This window comes from Scyliorhinus torazame, chromosome 2 (assembly GCF_047496885.1).
Source record: "Scyliorhinus torazame isolate Kashiwa2021f chromosome 2, sScyTor2.1, whole genome shotgun sequence".
Classification (NCBI taxonomy): Eukaryota; Metazoa; Chordata; class Chondrichthyes; order Carcharhiniformes; family Scyliorhinidae; genus Scyliorhinus; species Scyliorhinus torazame.
This window is the reverse complement of record NC_092708.1, coordinates 362,822,986-362,842,278: the sequence shown is the minus strand read 5'-3', so window position 1 is coordinate 362,842,278 and position 19,293 is coordinate 362,822,986. Positions and strand designations below refer to the sequence as shown.

Here is a 19,293-nt window from a genome sequence, read left to right as displayed (position 1 = left end):
ATACCCGCAGAACGCAGGGACCCATCCGGATCGCAAACATGCCCCCCTAGCAACCCCTCTACCTCAACCAGCGCCCGGGACCCTGCCAGACGCGACTCCGGAAACATAACCAGCGTCCTGGTCCCCGCCAGCGCCCTGGACCCCACCAGACGCAACTACCTACCTTCCACAAGATCAGACTTCTCCCATTGGATCCCAGGATCATCCAGCCGCAGCCGCTGACCGAGGAAGCGAGGGAAATGCGATGGTCTGCAGGTTAGACTGAAGCAACGCGGTTTCAAGACCCCTCTCCCCAGCATACGCCTGGCAAATGTCCAAGCGATCGAAAACAAGCTGGATGAACTTAATGCCAGACTTACCTCTCAGAGGGAAGTAAGAGACTGCTGTGTGCTCTGTTTCACAGAGACATGGCTCACCCCCTCCTCACCGGACTGTGCCATACAACCTGAAGGCTTCTCAATTCACCGGGCGGACCGCATCGTGTCATCAGGCAAAGCGAAGGGGTTTGCCTCCTCATCAACTGTTCCTGGTGCTCTGATGTGGCGACCCTGGCGACCTACTGCTCCCCGGACCTGGAGTACCTGACCGTGAAGTGCCGCCCATATGAACTTCCAATTGAGTTCACTTCAGCCATTATCACAGCGGTCTACATCCCACCCCAGGCAGAAGTTAAGAAGGCGCTGGACGAACAGTTATAAACAACTACGAAACAGAACATCCGGAGGCCTTGTTCATCATTGCTGGAGACTTCAGCAAGGCCAACCTCAAGAGTGTACTGCCAAAATTCCAACAGCACATCACCTGTCCCACCAAGGGTGACAACACTCTTGACCATTGCTACTCAAAAATCAAGAGCGCCTACTGTTCCATCCCCCGACCGCACTTCAGGAAATCAGACCATAAAATGGTGCTCCTTCTCCCGGCATACAAGCAGAAACTCAAGCGGGAGAATCCAGCTAAGAAGGTCGTGCAGTGCTGGTCAGAGGAAACAGAAGAGCTCTTATGTGACTGCTTAAGAGACAGTAGACTGGTCCATATTTAAGAACTCAGCGACCAACTTAAATGAGTATGCCACCACCGTCACAGATTTCATCGGCAAATGTGTGGACGACTACGTGCCAAAGAAAACAGTACGTACGTTCCCCAACCAGAAACCATGGCTCAATCACGACATTGACTCCCTACTGAAGGACAGATCTGAGGCGTTCAAGTCAGGCGACCCTGACCTATACAAGAAATCCAGGTACGACCATCCGAGATGCCAAGAGAGAATATCAAACCAAGCTAGAGTCACAGACAGACTCTCAGCGATTGTGGGAAGGACTAAACAACATAACGGGCTACAAAGCGAAGCCGAGCGTATCTCCGGCAGAGGCGCACCCCTCCCCAATGAACTGAATGCATTCTATGCTCGGTTCGAGCAGGTAACCAACAATCCGCTGTCGAGTGCCCCAGCAGCCCATAACTCACCCATACCTGACGAATGTGATATAAAATAGTTACTTTAGAGATATTAGTTAATGTAATGTAGAGGTAGGCCAGTCTAATTCTGGTGAGTTCACAGACAAAGGATTTCAGACCGCATGGCAAAGCAGGAAGAGGTGTGTCCACCAAAGGAGGAGAAAAGGATGCTGGGTAATAGGGGCCAGAGGAAGGGGTTAGAAGTGAGCCAATCAGAATATATCAACAGGTCAGGAGGGATATAGGATGACCTATGGGCATCGTGTATGTGAAACTTGATGCCATTTGAATGTATCAGTACAGACTCCTTTGTTCTACAGCCTCACTTGATTCCAGAAGTCTATGAAGCAGGATGTGCTTCGTGCTCCTGAGAATTGAGGAAAGCTTGCAAGCTAAATAAAATAACTAATGCTGTACCTGCAAATCCATCTCGACTTTTATTGAGGCCAGACTGACGGGTAAAGAAACTTGGGATTTCACATACCCACCATCACAGCTTCCGAAGTCAGATCGGCCTTCCTGAAAGTGAACCCTCGGAAGGCGACGGGCCCGGACGGGATCCCTGGTCGTGCACTCAGAGCCTGCGCGGATCAGCTGGCAGAGGTATTCGCGGACATCTTTAACCTGTCCCTACTCCACTCCGAGGTCCCCAACTGCTTCAAGAAGACCACCATTATACCGGTGCCAAAGAAGAACCAGGCAAGAAACTTCAGAGAGTCGTGAACACCGCCCAGTCCATCACACGAACCTGCCTCCCATCCATTGACTCCATCTATACCTCCCACTGCCTGGGGAAAGTGGGCAGCATAATCAAAGACCCCTCCCACCCGGCTTACTCACTCTTCCAACTTCTTCCATCGGGCAGGAGATACAGAAGTCTGAGAACACACACGAACAGACTCAAAAACAGCTTCTTCCCCGCTGTTACCAGATTCCTAAATGACCCTCTTATGGACTGACCTCATTAACACTACACCCTGTATGCTTCATCCGATGCCGGTGCTTATGTAGTTACATTGTATACCTTGTGTTGCCCTATTATGTATTTTCTTTTCTTCCCTTTTCTTCCCATGTACTTAATGATCTGTGGAGCTGCTCGCAGAAAAATACTTTTCACTGTACCTCGGTACACGTGACAATAAACAAATCCAATCCAATCCAATCTTGGAGACATCCACAATCAAAGCACTGGCACATGATCGACTTGGTCATCATCCGATCCCAAGACCAAAAGCATGCTCTCATCACCAAAGTGATGACCAATGCTGATGACTGCGGAACAGACCATAGGCTCATCTGATCCTCTATATCCATCAAACTCTACCAGAAGCAGCAGATGATGAAGAAACAGCTCAGAAAAATGATCAACGTTGAGCTGCTTCAAGAACCAAGCATGCTCGTGAACTTCAACAGTGTCTTCTCCAAAATCTCCAAGTGTCCATTCTAATGGAGTGGAGGGAAACTGGAAAGAGCTGAAGACAGCCATCATCTCAGGCTGTGAAGAAACCATCAGCTACAAGACCAGGAAATACCAAAACTAGTTCAACAAGAATGACCACACCACCCAAGACCACATTGATAAGAGGAGCGCTCTCCGCATCTGGCAAAACGACTTAACCAGCAAGGCAAAGAGGAGAGCTCATCAATTAGCCAAGGCAGAGGTACAAAGAAGAACTAGGGAAATTAAGAATCAATAGTGGACTGAGAAAGCTAAGGAGCTGCATCCTCACCTGTTGCACAGTGGCAAGCACTGCTGCCTCACAGTGCCAGGGTCCCAGGTTCAATTGCAGCCTTGGGTGACTGACTTGTGTGAAGTTTGCACTTTCTCCCATGTCTGCGTGGGTTTCTTCCGGGTGCTCCGATTTCCTCCTACAGTCCAAAAATGTGCAGGATAAGGTGGGTTAGCCATTCAAAATTGTCCCTTAGTGTCCAAAAATGGGGTTCCAAGGATAGGGTGGGAGAGTGGGCCAAGGTGTGGTGCTCTTTCAGGGTTTCAGTGCAGACTCGATGGGCTGAATGGCCTCCTTCTGATCTGTAGGAATTCTATGGTTCGACGAGCATGACACCCGGGGTTTCTGCAGTGCCAGCAAGGCAATATATGGACCCAATACCCTAGGCCTCAAACCGGTGCAGAGAAAGAATGGAACCGTCTTGAGAGACAGAGAACACACCAGCCTTCGATGAACAGAACACTTCAAAGAACTCCTAAACCATGATACAATCATAGATGAGGACGTGTTTGAGGAAATCTCCCAACTACCCATCAAAGTCGGTCTTGGATTCCCACTAAGCAAGTACGAAATCAAAGCTGCCATTAAACACCTGAAGAATGGAAAAGCTGCAAGAGTGGTAGGGAGGATATCAACGGAGATTTTCAAACTTAGAGAAGCAGAGATCACCTGTCATCTCCGTCAGCTGTTACTGAAAATTTGGTGCAAACAAAAAATTCCTGCCTACCTCAGGAATGCCGTCAATGCCACCATCTTCAAGAAAGGAGACAAAGTGGACTGTAGGAACTACCGAGGAATTTTCCTACTTTCCATCGCCGGGAAGATCGTTCAAATCCTCACTAGCTGCCTTTTCCCAGGCTCTGAAGAATTCCTTCCGGAAAGCCAGCGTGGCTTCCGACCAAACCGTGGAACAGCAGACATGATTTTCACTGCTCAGCAAATTCAGGAGAAATGTCAGGAGCAACATCAACCACTCTACATGGCTTCCATTGATCTGACCAAGGCTTTGACTCAGTCAATCAGGAAGCGCTATGGAAGACCCTCTCAAAGGCTAGTTGCCCAGAGAAATTCATCAACATCTTCCGACTCCTCCACGACAAGATGTGGGCGACAGTCCTCACCGACGGAAATAAGACAGAAACCTTTGAGGTCATGACTGGAGTCAAGCAGGAATATATCATCGCACCCCCCCCCCCCCACTCCCTTTTCTCCATCTCCATTGCCACCATCCTTCACTTTGTCAAGAAAAAGCTTCCCAGTGGAGTGGACATCGTCCACAGGACGGATGGAAAACTTTTCAACTTCAACTGGTTGAAATCGAAGAAGAAAACAACACTGACATGACTAGTGGAACTTTAGTATGCGGATGACATCACCATATCCATTCTCTCAGAACAGAATCTCCAAGCCATGATTGACACCTTCGCAGAAGAGCACCAAAGAGTCGGTCCCAACCTCAACCACAAGAAAAATAAAATCCTTTACCAACCCGCTCCAGGGCAAGATCCAGTCTCGCCCTCCATCAAGATCAAACCTATCAAACGTGGAACATTTCCCATACCTGGGGATCTTCCTCTCCTCTAAGGCTGACATCGGCGTGGATATCCAACATCGTATTCAATCCGCGCGCACCTCCTTCGGACACCTAAAGACGAGAGTCTTTGATGACCGTGACATCCGTGCTGACACCAAGATTCTCGTGTACAAGGCTGTCATCCTCCAAACTCTTCTATCCGGCTCAGAAACCTGGACTACATATAGGCTCCACCTCAAGACCCTGGAGAGGTACCATCACCGCTGTCTGAGATGGATTCTCAACATCAGCTGGGAGGACAGGGGTACTAACATCAGTGTCCTTGAAGGAGCCAAGAGCACCAGCATCGAGGCCCATGATTATCTAAAACCAACTCCCCTGGGTGGGCCATGTGCTTAGGATGTCAGAGTCCCGACTGCCAAAGCAAATCTTCTCCCAGCTCAAGGAAGGCTTCCGAGCAAAAGTAGGACAAAGGAAGTGCTCCAAAGACACCCTGAAGGTTTCCCTCAAGAAATGCAATTTAGATGTCAATGCCTGGGATACCCTTGCTCAGAAAAGACCTACTTGGAGTAACCTCCTGAATTCTTCAAGGACATCTGACTGCAAGAGGGGGCCCAGAAAAGCAGCCTTCGAAAGAAATTTCAGCCATCTGGAGTACAAGGACTGATCCCGCCTCCCGGAAACACCTGACCATTGTGTGGTCGAAGATGCGGCCCTACGATCGGGCTCATCAGCTATGCAAGACCCCATGACCAGTAACACGCAGTTTCTTTAGTGGATAATCATACTCGTTAGTGAGCGATCGCCGAACAGAAGATTGGCAATAATGAAATTCCGCTACCTTCACACAAACCGTCAGCACAGGAATTTGACCGCATGTGAGAATTGGGCATAATTTTCATGACAATTCCAAAACAATTGCTTAAAAGCCCTTCAATAAGACATACGTTACAGCAAAATACTAACAAGAAATTCCAGGCTCCGAACTGCATGTCTCAGCATCTCATTGATTAAACTTGCTGGATCTTTTTAATTTATCTGGGATGAATGTGCAGCGGCAGTCCTCGTTAGTATGTTACATGCAATTTTGTCTAAATATTGCTGCTTCATTTGTTAAATTTGGATAATCGTCATTTACTTCATTTTATTTAAAATATATACATGAAGACAAGCACTGTATTGATAATAATCAAAGATATGAAAATAAATACGTGTCAGCTGGGTTCAGTGGTAATACTCTCACCAGAGTTAAGTCAAGCCCACTCTAATACTTGATGAGATGTGTGATCACTTCACTTCCTCATCAACTGTGGCACTCTTGCTTCTGAGTCACAAGGTTCCAAACTCAAATTCCACTTGAGTATAAATATCAACACTGACACTCCAGTGCAGTACTGAGAGAGGGCCACATTGTTGGAGATGTCACCTTTCAAATAAAACATTAAACCGAGGCCCTGTCTGCCCTCACAGGTGGACATAAGTAATCCCTTGACACTATTTTTATGAAGAGCACGGGAGTTATCCTGGGTGTACTCGCCAATATTTATCCCTCAATCAACATCATACAAATAGATTATCTAGTCACAACCATATTGTTGTTTGCAGGAACTATCTGTGTCCTACATTACAACAGTGAACACACTTCAACGACAAAGTACTTAATTGGATATAAAGATGTCCAGTGGTTGTGCGTCTCTGCCTGTCTGTCTGATTGTGGTTGCATATAAAATATTTCATGCTACTAATAAAGAACGAGCCTGAAACACCTCCTTTGTCTTCGACAATATTTCACCCACAACCAACAGATTAACTGTTATTTATGTTCCTGATGTACGTGAGATGTTGCGGTGTGTTTATTTACTGGTGATTTTTACTACAAAAGCAACAATGGTTTCAGAAAGTAAGCAATTATTTATGAAATGGTCTGGAACATCCTGAGGACATGAAATGCGCGATATAATCTAAGTTAGTCCTTAATAAGATTGCATATAATGGAAGACCAGAGACTCGCTTTGCATCTTAACATACCTGTCAGAAACATATCAATTCATTCAGATTACATTACTTTGAAGCAACGGGTAGTGAACCTAATGGAGGATAGAAGGCTAGAAGAGCTAGTTTTCTTACTTATCTGGTGTTTTTTTGAGTTACATGTGCATTAATATCGCCAGGTGAAGAAGTATCTGACACAAACACTTTTCTTTTAAAAAAAGCTGATTTGAATTTAACCCTCTAATCCAAAATTTGTGTACACCCCCATATTTGTTTTCAAACATGTTTGAACAAGCATCAGCAGAAATATCCACTTAAAGGACTCAACCTCTGTGTCATAGCCTGTGCAAAATATCACCTTGTTAATCATTTTCAAGCAGCGCTCAAAAGCCTCAATGCCATTTAGGTCCATGAGTTGCTATTAATTGTAGCATTGGGACTAACGGTGCATTCACATGACACACGTGGCTTTACACCGCTACCTGGAGCGTCAATCAGGTGCCAAGGCCTGAAGGAACTTTGGAGAGGAGTAAGGTGAGGCTATCTCATGTAAGAAGACTTGCTGCATTTCATTCTGGAGCCACATTAAACCCTGACGCTGGATTCAGGCTGCATTTACAGTACAACATCAAACCATCTCACAATGACACCACAATTATAGTGTAAATACATCCTGAACAATTAGTAACTTTGTTTAAACAGTTTGTTTAAATTGAAAAGTCTGGATGGTGAGGGGTTATGGGGTGTTCAAAGGCCAAAATGCAGAAGAAGAGGGAAGAGCAGGGCAATTCTAAACTATCGATTAAGTAGGTGTTATGGGTCCAGGTTTACAGAACCCCAAAGTGTTTCATGGAGTTCAACCGAACTACAACTTTTAATAGATTGTGGTGTGGGAAGCACACGGCGTACTCTCCAGGTGTGATACAGCAGAAATGGACAAATGGTTTTTAAAACAAAACAATGTTTATTCTATGAACTCAAGTTAACTTTTTAAAAACAAACATTGAATATCTTAACACCCATTACTTCAAAGATAACCCCAAAAGACTACAACACTAAATAATCCTTCAAACCGTTCCTTTAAACACCCAAAAGACTTCAAACCTTCAAAAATAAAAACACATTAGGTTCCATTCAATATATTTATAGTCTTTGGATTGCAGACATCAACAGACCAGCTCTGTGTTTCTTTCTGCAGCTCACAGCAAAACACAGCTCCCAGCTGCCTTCTCAAACTGAAACTCAAAAAAGCAGAAGTGAGCTCAGCTCCCCCCATCCTCTGACATCACTTCATTAAATGATCAGCTTCATTTCTTAAAGGTACATTGCTTAAACATCCATTTCTTAAAGGTACTCTCACATGACACCTCCCCCAAGAAAAATCAAACAAACCATCAACTTCAAGATGGTTTCATTTTTCACCTTTGCACCATCAATTAAGAAATGCACACAGTAAAAACACTTTACCGGTTCAAAAAAAATAACCCACGCAAACAGGTATAATAATATAGTCCTTTTTTTTTTGTTCCCCTTCCTCCAACCGAAATCCTTCTCGATTGACAGTCTCTTTGAACAAGAAAGTCTCTGCATGATCCATCCATTCCTCTACGCCTCGGCATTTCTCTTTAAAGTTAGATACTCCAGTTGAATCTGATCTCCGAGTCCCTTGCAATTCTCCAATACAGGAGTATGAGTTACCACAGCCTTCAGGCAGTCAAATGCATGTTGAAACTCCACTGTCCATTGAAATTTGTTACATTTCTTGAGCAAGTCCATCAGTGGAGCAACCACGCTACAAATCTTTTGCACAAAGGTTTGATCAAATCCACTCATGCCAAGAAATCAAATTATTTCCCGTTGTGTCGAGGGTATCAGAAACTCCCCAATAACTTTCGTTTTCACAACCCGTGGGACCAATCGACCATGTTCGATTGTATGGCCAAGGAAAGTGACTTGGGCTTTTCCAAATTCACTTTAGGCTAGGTTTATCACCAAACCCGCCTCCTGAAGTCGATCAAATAACTCCATCAGATGTTTTAAATGTTCTTTCCATGTCTGGCTGAAAACTACCAGATCGTCGCTATATACCGCACAATTGGGTAATCCTGAAACAACTGTATTAGTTAACTGTTGAAATGTGGCTGGGGCGTTTTTCATGCCAATTGGCATAACTTTGAATTGGTATATACCATCTGGAGTCGCAAAAGCTGAAATCTCTGTCGCCCTTTCGGATAAAGGTACCTGCCAGTAACCTTTAGGTAAATCCAATTTGGAAATAAAAGCGGATTTTCCCACTTTCTGAATGCAATCCTACAAACGTCGGATAGGATAAGAGTCCGTTCTTGTAACTGCATTCACCTTTCAATAGTCCACACACAACCGTTGGGTACCATCTGGTTTAGGTACCATCACTATGGGTGAGCTCCATTGGCTGCAACCCACTTCAATTATGCCATTTTTAAGTATACTTTCAATCTCTTTGTTAACCTGTGCCAATTTTAAAGGATTACGTCTATATGGATGTTGTTTGATAGGAACAGCATTTCCCACATCGACATCATGTATAGCCATTTTAGTACTTCCGAATTTATCTCTACAAACTTGCCCATGTGATATCAACAACTCTTTCGGGTCAGTTTGTTTTTTCTCTGGAAGGTAACTTAACAATTCATCCCAATTTTTAAGAACAACCTCATTTTCCAATTTAATTTGAGGTATGTCAAATTCACAGTCATCTGGATTTGGTTTGTCACTTTGAGTTAGAATCATTAAAACCGCCTTTTTCTCTCCTTCCCTTTCAAAGTACCTTTTAAGCATATTCACATGACACACTCGGTGAGTCTTCCTTCTATCTGGTGTTTTTACCACATAATTCACCTCACTTAATTTCCTTTCAACCTGATAAGGTCCACCACACCTAGCTTTTAAAGGCTCACCTACCACTGGTAACAACACTAAAACTTTATCTCCACTGGCAAAACTACAAACTTTGGATTTCTTGTCCGCTACCCGTTTCATCACATTTTGTGTAACTTTCAAATGTTGTCTAGCCAATTCACCTGCTCTATTTAATCATTCCCTAAAATTTGACACGTAGTCCAATAGTGTAATTGCCGATTTCTCACCCACCAATTTTTCTTTAATCGATTTAAGTGCCCCTCTTACCTCATGACCAAAAATTAGTTCAAAAGGACTAAATTTGGTTAACTTATTAGGTGCATCCCTAATTGCAAACAGTACGAATGGAATTCCTTTATCCCAATCCTCTGGATAATCTTGACAATAAACCCTCAACATTGTCTTTAATGTCTGATGCCACCTTTCTAATGCTCCCTGCGATTCTGGATGGTACGCAGTTGATTTAAATTGTTTTATTCCAAATCTATCCACAATCTTTTTGAATAACTGAGGTAAAATTTGATCCTTGATCCGATTGAATTTCTGTGGGTAGTCCATATCTAGTAAAGAATTGAAGTATCTCCTCCACAATCTTTTTAGCTGTAATATTACGTACTGGAATGGCCTCTGGAAACCTAGTAGACACATCCATTGTAGTCAAAAGATATTGATTCCCACTTTTGGTTTTAGGAAGCGGTCCTACACAATCAATTAGGACCCTTGTAAAAAGTTCCTCAAATGCTGGAATGGGTATTAAGGGCGCTGGTTTTATCACTGCTTGAGGTTTCCCTATCACTTGACATGTGTGACATGATTGACAAAATTTAACTACATCCTGATGTAGTCCAGGCCAATAAAAATGTTTCTGGATTTTAGCTTGTGTTTTCCTTATCCCCAAATGACCTCCCACTGGTACCTCATGTGCCACTCGCAACACCTCCTTTCTATACCCTACCGGCAATACTACTTGATGAACTTCTGCCCACTTTTCATCCGCCTGCATAAGTACAGGTCTCAATTTTCTCATCAAGACATCACTTTTACGGTAATAACACTGTGGTATACTCTCAGATTCCTCTTCCGTATATGCTTTCTGATATATCCGTTTTATTTCTACATCTTTCTGTTGTAACTCCGCCAATTTTCCTGAACTAAAAATATCCGCCTCATCCCCCACCTGTTCTTGTTCTTTCTCAACCTTCTGATCAAAAATCGTTTCTGATAATTGCACTTCAACTTCATCTTCACTCTTTGATTCCTCCTTTTGTCTTAACCTGTGACTTTGCGACCTTGTTACTATACAATCCGGAAAAATCCCAGGATATTCGTCCTTCAACACTTCAGTTGTCTGATTTTCCACTGGTTTATCAACCACAGTAGGCATCACTCCCACCTGCGATCCAGCTATATCATTACTCAAGATAAACTGTATTCCTGGACAAGATAGTTTCTCTATTACTCCTACTACCACTTCACCACACTTCACTGGACTTTCCAACCTTACCTTACATAATGGAACGCTACTCCTCTCACCCTGAATTCCACATATTACCACCTTTTCTGGCAACATTCTTCCCAAACTACATAATTCCTCATCTCTTACCATTAAAGATTGACTAGCTCCTGTATCTCTTAAAATTGTGACTTCTTTACCTGCTCGTCCTGATACACGAGTAAACTTTACCCACACAAGTAAATTCTTTAAAGACACCTGGCACCTTCTTATCAATTACTTCTTGAAAAGGCTGTACAATCGTTTGCACCTCCTTCGCTTCCCTTGGGCTTTCCTTTACCACTCTAACAAACCCCGCTGTCTTATCCTGTTTTACCACATCAGCCTTCCTAGTGCTTTTCTTCAACCACCAACACTGTGACTTTACATGGCCTAGTTTGTCACAGTGAAAACATTTGAAACTTTTAATTTCTCTTCCATCCTCCGGGATTTCTTTTTTAATCTGAGGTACACTCTCTTTATTATCTCCCATCAGAACACCTTTACCTTTACCACTTGAGTATATCTCACGTCCCCAGTTCCTATCCCTCACCAACTGAAATTGATGTCGGAAACCAAGCCTTGATTTATGAACTAATTCATAATCATCTGCCATTTCTGCTGCTAATCTCACAGTTTTAACCCTCCGCTCTTCCACACAAGTTCTCACTACATCAGGAATTGAATTTTTAAACTCCTCCAAAAGTATAATTTCTCGGAGAGCATGATACGTTTGGTCTATTTTCAAAGCCCTTATCCACCTTACAAAATTACTCTGTTTGAGCCTTTCAAACTCCATGTATGTTTGACCAAATTCTTTCCTTAAATTTCTAAACCTTTGTCTGTAAGCTTCAGGCACTAGCTCATATGCACCTCAGATGGATTTTTTCACCTCCTCATACGTTCCAGATAGCTCCTCCGGTAGCGATGCAAACACTTCACCTACCTACCAGCTTTGTTTGAATCAGTAATACCCACATGTCCTGTGGCCATTTGTTTAGCTATCTTCTGAAATGAAATGAAAAAGGCTTCCATCTCCTTCTCGTCAAACCTTGGCAATGCTTGGACATATTTAAATAGATCCCCACCACGTCTTCGACTATGATGCTCTGTCTCACTATCCTCATCAATCTCATCCAACAGTATGTTTCCCTTTGCGTCTGCCAATTTTAACTGATTTTCATTTTTCATAGCCATTTTATGAAGTTCAAACTCGCTCTCTTTTTCCCTTTCCTCTCTATCTCTTTCTTTGTTTCTTTCTTCTCTCTCCTTTTCTTTTTCTCTCATTGCATATTCAAGCTTTAATTCTTTTTCATGTCCAAATTGCTTAATCTGCAACTGGAGCTTTGCCATTTCTAATGAGTCAGAATGTATCTCAGCCAAATTTAAATGCTCAGCTGTAAGTACCTCATCTTTTCGCATTTTGCCAGGCAATGTTACCTGCAATGCTTTTGCCAAATCTAACAGTCTGCTTTTAGTCTCTGTCCGTAAGGTATTGCGTGTTACCGTGTCCACCCCCAAAAACTTCTGAGCCTCTGAAAGAGCCATTGCCCACAACACACTCCCCACTTAAACTAAAATACCACACCTGAAAAGCAACCACAATATGCTCACCCCTCACTGTCTTTAAGTTCGTTAAGCCAATCCAATCAATAGACTTTTATCCCGGACGAGCCCCCAATTGTTATGGGTCCGGGTTTACAGAACCCCAAAGTGTTTCATGGAGTTCAACCGACCTACAACTTTTCATTGATTGTGGTGTGGGAAGCACACGGCGTACTCTCCAGGTGTGATACAGCAGAAATGGACAAATGGTTTTTAAAACAAAACAATGTTTATTCTATGAACTCAAGTTAACCTTTTAAAAACAAACATTGAATATCTTAACACCCATTACTTCAAAGATAACCCCAAAAGACTACAACACTAAATAATCCTTCAAACTGTTCCTTTAAACATCCAAAAGATTTCAAACCTTCAAAAATAAGAACACATTAGGTTCCATTCAATATATTTATAGTCTTTGGATTGCAGACATCAACGGACGAGCTCTGTGTTTCTTCCTGCAGCTCACAGCAAAACACACAGACACTCCCAGCTGTCTTCTCAAACTGAAACTCAAAAAAGCAGAAGTGAGCTCAGCTCCCCCCACCCTCTGACATCACTTCAGTAATATGATCAGCTCCATTTCTTAAAGGTGCATTGCTTAAACATCCATTTCTTAAAGGTACTCTCACATGACATAGGCCCTGAGAAGGGGAGAAACTCCACAATCTTGATATCCTGGGAAAGAATGAGTTACATTTGGAGAAATACAACTAGTCTTGCTTTCAAAACAATACGATGCAGAGAGGAAGAACATGATCCTTGTGAATGGCTTATTTGGAGAGCAGGAGATGAACGTTCAGGCGTGAGAGCCACCCATGACTTTACATGAACGTACTGGCTTCATGTTGGGTGACACCATTCTTCTGAATTCATAAGAACATAACAAAGAGGAGCAAGAGTTAACCATGTGACTGAATTCTTCCATCAACTCCACTTACCTTCTCCTATTCTCATAAACCGCATTTCCCCTAGTGCACAAAAAATTAACGATGATGGCTTTGAACATACTCATTAACTCCACTTCCCGGGACTAGAGAATTCCAATGATTCTCTCCCTTCAAAGTGAAGAAATCCCTCTTCATCTCATGAATGACCCTTTTATCCCAAGACCATGATCTCTCATTCTGGAGCCTCCAGCCAGGGGAAGCAGTCTCTCAGCATCTACCCTGTTGAGCCCTCAAAGAATGTAACATTTCAATGAGATCATCTCTCATTCTTCTAAACTTCAGAGAAAATCAGCCTATTCTCCTCAATCGCTGATAGGCCAAACCTCCCATGCTAGCATGTTAGGTGTCAATGCAGTGCCCCTGTATTGCACCCCCTCAAAGCCAAATATATCTTCCCTTAAGGAAGTCACTTTTAAAACTTCAGGGATTTCTTCATTGGTTAGACCTCAACATTCCTGCCACCCTCGCTGAGGATTGCTGATTGCATGAGATGTATAGCTACAATATCCCACTTAAAAGGTTATACAGAATAATAATACTTTGATGAAATGTGACATATTATGAAATTAATACTTTGAGATCAGTGAAATGTGATTTAGTCCCATTGACACTGCCAAACATCAGCTACTCAGGGCAGCACGGTGGCGCAGCGGTTAGCACAGCTGCCTCACGGCACCGAGGTCCCAGATTCGACTCAGCTCTGGGTCACTGTCCATGTGAAGTTTGCATATTCTTCCCGTGTTAGCATGGGTTTCGCCCCCACAACCCAAAGATGTGCAGGGTAGGTGGATTGACCACGCTAAATTGACCCTTAACTGGAAAAAATGAATTGGGCACTCTAAATTTTTTTTTTTTTAAATCAGCTACTCATGTATGTGCAAAGCTCTCTTCAGGTTGGGAAAGTTGGAATTAGAACCAGTCAGGTTTAAGAAACGTAAACATAGCTCTGGTTAGCTGAAGCCCAAAAACTGCCCCGACTGGTTACTGCCATATAAGCACACCTTTAAGCGTGCTGAATCAATGGACATGCTGCTGCTATTGCCTCTAAACTTTGAAACTCCTGGGAATTGGGACCCTACAAATGCTTCCAAAAAAATGAGTAAAGCCCATAGTTTAGCAAGAGATTTGGGCATATAAATGCTCTGAAAATATATTAATAAGGGTTCCATTTTATATTTTAAAAATTCTACTACTAACAAAACGCGTGACCAGTAATACCTGCCCTGTTCCCATCTCATGATCTATAGTCAAAGTAATTGGCGTTGAAATGTACCCAGTATTATTTACATCTAATCAGGAGTGCTTATCTGTCAGTTGGTTCCATTAAGAACAAGTCTTTGTTTTAAACTATACCCACCTGTCATAAAAGTTGCTCATAACTTTTCCCCATGAACTTTGAAACAAATGGCAATTTTCTTCATCTTTTCAGTATCGGCAATTAAGGTGATTTATTCATTCGTCTCTGGATGTTTTTTTCTCATTCAAGTACAGAAATCCAGTGAAGTAAAAGAAAAGCGGCCTTCAATCTGAGATTGAAACACAGATGATTATTCATCTGATCTGGGACTGCCTGGCACCTACACAGTGCAATTAACAGATTTATTTATGGGTCACTGATTTATTTTTTGTGCTATTGTCAGTAATCAATATACTCTTAAAAACCTTCTTTTAAACCTCCTGGCTTTCATGTCAATTACCTATGTTGGGTGGTTCTCTCTTCTTAAATTACTGATCGGGACAAGGTGTAAACCTATTCTTGCAAATCAAGCTAGATTGCAATGGTAGACATATAGTCATGAACACATGTTGCTGCCTGGGCGGGTGGGGGGGGGGATTCATGGTGTCGGGAAATAAAAACAGAATAATGCTGGAGAATTATACTCAGTGCGTCAGATAGCCCCTGTGGACAAAGAAACAAAGTTGATGGATGGGGTTTTCCAACCATTCCCAGCGCCGGAATCGTTCGGTCCCGCTGACAGTGACCTCCCCAACTATGAACGCCCTGGCAGCAGAGGAGTATGTACAACGAGACCCCCATTGAGATCTCGCCGGCAGCCAATGGCAGGCCACCTCCGCCACGCCGACGCAAAATGTGCTGCCGGGGGGTTGGGGGGGGAGGTGGTTGGTGGGGCCAAAAAATCCTGCCCAATGTTTTAGATCTTTGGCCTTCATTAGAATTGGAAAACTTTAGAAAAAGCAAACTAGGCCAGGAAAGAGGTGAATGGAGGATGAACAAAAGGAAGGCCCCGTGATCGGGTGGAAGGCAGAACTGATTAAACGCCAAAAGAAATGATGGTGCAAGGCTAAGGGACATCAAGTGGGACTGACTGGATTGCTTTGCGGGGAGTCAGCATGGGCTCTATGGGCCAAATGGCCTCCTTCTGTGCCAGAAATGATTCTATTACTGTTGAAATCAGTGCTGGGTCAGGAAGGTTGTAAAGTGCCAAATTGACAGATGAGGACCAACATTTTACACAGTGAAAACAGGCGTGCGCCCAACCTGAACTCACATAAATAGCACAACAATAAGTTGGGCAAACATCGCGCTCATGCGAGTGATATTATGGTCAGCAGGCACGTACAGAGGTCGGGATCGCACCCGTGACTCAAGGGTCAATTAAAGCCATTACATTCCCAATTGAATGCGATTTTGCATTGTCCATGCAATTTACTGGTCATCGCACAGGTAACATGCCAAGCGGCCAACACATTTTCCTCGAGTTCTCATCCCAGGGCGGGATAAAAGGCGCTTGGAGCAAAGGCTCTGTCTCTTTACATTAGAGTTTTCTGCTGTAAAATTTAGGTGATTTGAGAGGTTTGTGTGTAATTTCTGGTGCATTCCCTGCTTGGATAACATTCTTTTGGAATACTTTTGTTTGCCATCTTTGTCAGAGGATTTCAGCAGATAGCACCCTCTAGCTCTTTAGCTTCTACGCCGCTGGTGGTGTGTGGTGTGTCTCAATCTGCTGCTCACAGTTACATCTGACGCTCTCTTCAGACAGGCCATGACCTTCATCCGTTACCAGACAATGTCAGCCAGGCTGAGAGAGCCAGAGATTTTGCAGTGATTGCTGGCTTCCCTCGCAACCAGCTTGCCATCGACTGCAGTCATGAGGCCATCAAGGTAGCTGCAGGTGAGCCGGGAGCCTTTTTGAACAGAAAGAGGTTCCACTCAATGAACGTTCAGATCATATGGAACCACTGGACACAGTTTATGCATATCTGTGCTCGTTACCTTGGCAGCTCGCATGATCCTTACATCCTGCGACACTGTGTGAGGGCTTGCAGGTCAGAGCACAACCCAACGCTATGAACCCCTTATTCTGTTCCTGAACTTACCTCTCCACTGTCTCAATAGAGGAGGCTGTGCACTCGGTGTTCGTCAACACAATGCTCATGCTCTGCATAGACATTTTCATGACAGAGACCCTGGCACACAGTCACTCGAGGATCTCCGCCAGATCTCTCCAGGCTTTTTTCTCTGGCCTGAGGTTTGGTACAATATTCAGTTTCGGATTTATAACTTGGCCAATCTAACATCCAAAGTTGTTTTTCACAGAACATGAAAAAAAAACTTTGCTAAGAGTACAGTATCTTCACAAAATCTCCTAAATATTTCACAAGTGACCTTGCAGTAAAGTACATAGGAGGTGACACAATGAACCAATGAAAGGAATCTCCTTGAACATTATCTGCTAGCTTTTTATCTGTGTGCTATTTGGACTCAGCCAGATGCCATCACTTTGTGAAATTCAAATAATGACTTTAATAATTCTCCTAGGTTGCATAATTTAAGCAAACATCTGCTTGTTGAACTAATTGACTAGCTGTTGTCAGGGTCTTAAACCAGTTTGAGTACATAAACTTAACTCATTCTGTGACACAGTTATAATAGTTTTAAGTAATTCAGACGAATGCCTTCCTATTATACATGTCAGCAAATGTCAAAGCTTTCATGCTTGATTGCTGAATGCTTTTTTCACTGGCTTAAAGCACAGCATAGAAATATTAACTAACCATTCTGGGACTTATATTCAGAGAGCTTAAAACAACCATATTTACTAATCATCAAAAATATGGAAATGTATTTTGCATGTAACATTACAAACTTGAAGTCTGCAAAAAGGGTTATATTCGTATAGCATGAAGCCAGTTGAACACAAGCATTGATTGAAAATCCAGATGTGAAAATTAGCAATTCTCTTATGATCCCTAATGCATACATTATGCCCACATCAACATGGCATTTTTGCTACAAAGCGACATCACATTTCAACATACCTTCCATCAAACTGCAAGGGAAAGTAGTTGATGACAGAACATTACATTGCCTATTTGCCAGTATCCTCCAGGTTTAGGGTGTAATTCCATCACAGACAAATGGCCTCCTTTTGTGTTGTAGCTTTTTGGTGATTCAGGGATAACGAGGGCCATTAAACTCTCATTTTCAGTCCAGTGCCATAGTGAAATGGTGTGGGTTAAATTGCTCCTCACACAAGCCTTTTATCTGTGGATTCCGTGTCAAAGTTTTCTTTAAATTTTGATTTAAATCAAGGTGTGGATCATTTTGGAACAGCGGGCTTCTGTAAAGGAAACAAATGTTTCATAAACTTTTTTCCAAAAATTTCGTTTTTCTCATTGGTTTTCGCCTCCACCTCTGGATTCCCCTAAGTGCAGAGCATCATTGATGACCCCATGTGGCCATCAAGGCACTGACTGATTGGACAGTCAGATCCACCAATAGGAAGAGTTTCCACTCTCAACTGGTCTGTGATCCCAAGAGCTTCTTCTATGTGTGCACTCACTTACCTGGCACCTGCTGTGACTCCTAAGCTGCCCCCAACCCCCAAAATACATAGATGGATCAGAGGGAAGAATGGAAATATCTTGAGGACATGGCTATTCACCCCTCTTTGGGAGCTCCAAACAGGGGTGCAGTAGCGATACAACCATTGTCACCTGTTCAATTGAACAACCACTGAGCAGGTCACTGGGCTTCCGAAGATTTCCAGTGCCTGGATCAGTCAGCTGGCACCCTCCAGTACCTTTCTGAAAGGGTGTCAGTCATTGTGGTGGCCTGTTTCATTCTCCATAACATTGTCCTCCAGGAAGGTGTGGACTTTTGAGGGCAGTGAGATCCTGGAATGTGGCATCCTATCAAGGAATAGGAAGTGACAGAGGTGGAGGAAGTGGAGATGGAGAGAGATGGTGTTAAGTAATGGGTTAAGAGTTAAGTAATGCATTAAGATACATTGCAATTAGTTGTCTCATTTATGTTAAGTATCCAATGATTGACACTGATATGTAAAGGGGCTTCAGGTGGCCCTTGTGTCAGGTGATGTGTTGTTGGAGTTTTGTGCAGAGGCTGTGGAAGTGAAATAAGTGGTGTTTGGTGAAAAGGAACAGGACTTCTGACTCTTCATTCAACGGTAACTAAAATGTATAATGATGGTAGCATAGGATGGTTGCTGTGCAAATGTGAAGGTTTGAAAGATACAACTTTTCCTGATCAAACCAAGGAGTGAGTGAGAAGGAAAAAAAAAAGATACATGGCTGAACCCAGGATAAAGATGACTGGATATGACTATCCCCTCTTATTTTCTGAAAGGGAATCATACGACCAATGGAGAA

General features: G+C 43.2%; 1 protein-coding gene across 2 annotated transcripts; it reads right to left on the bottom strand.

Moving 5' to 3' along the window:
• Positions 1–7,633: 7,633 nt before the first annotated feature.
• Positions 7,634–18,295, bottom strand: LOC140404296 (uncharacterized). 2 transcript variants are annotated; one of them, XM_072492635.1, is made up of 3 exons: positions 17,944–18,295; positions 15,020–15,188; positions 7,634–13,578 (listed from the first exon to the last, which is right to left on the bottom strand). In XM_072492635.1, the coding sequence occupies exon 3, from the start codon at positions 11,219–11,221 to the stop codon at positions 10,100–10,102; it is 1,122 nt and encodes a 373-aa protein (XP_072348736.1). In that variant the 5' UTR covers positions 11,222–13,578; positions 15,020–15,188; positions 17,944–18,295; the 3' UTR covers positions 7,634–10,099. The 2 variants fall into 2 exon arrangements, with proteins under 2 accessions (XP_072348736.1, XP_072348726.1); XM_072492625.1 differs by lacking the exon at positions 17,944–18,295 and adding an exon at positions 17,002–17,139.
• Between the last annotated feature and the right edge of the window lie 998 nt (positions 18,296–19,293).

Coding starts and splice junctions, on each gene's coding strand:
- LOC140404296 (XM_072492635.1), bottom strand. CDS start 11,221: ATGGTAAGAGATGAGGAATTATGTAGTTTGGGAAGAATGTTGCCAGAA.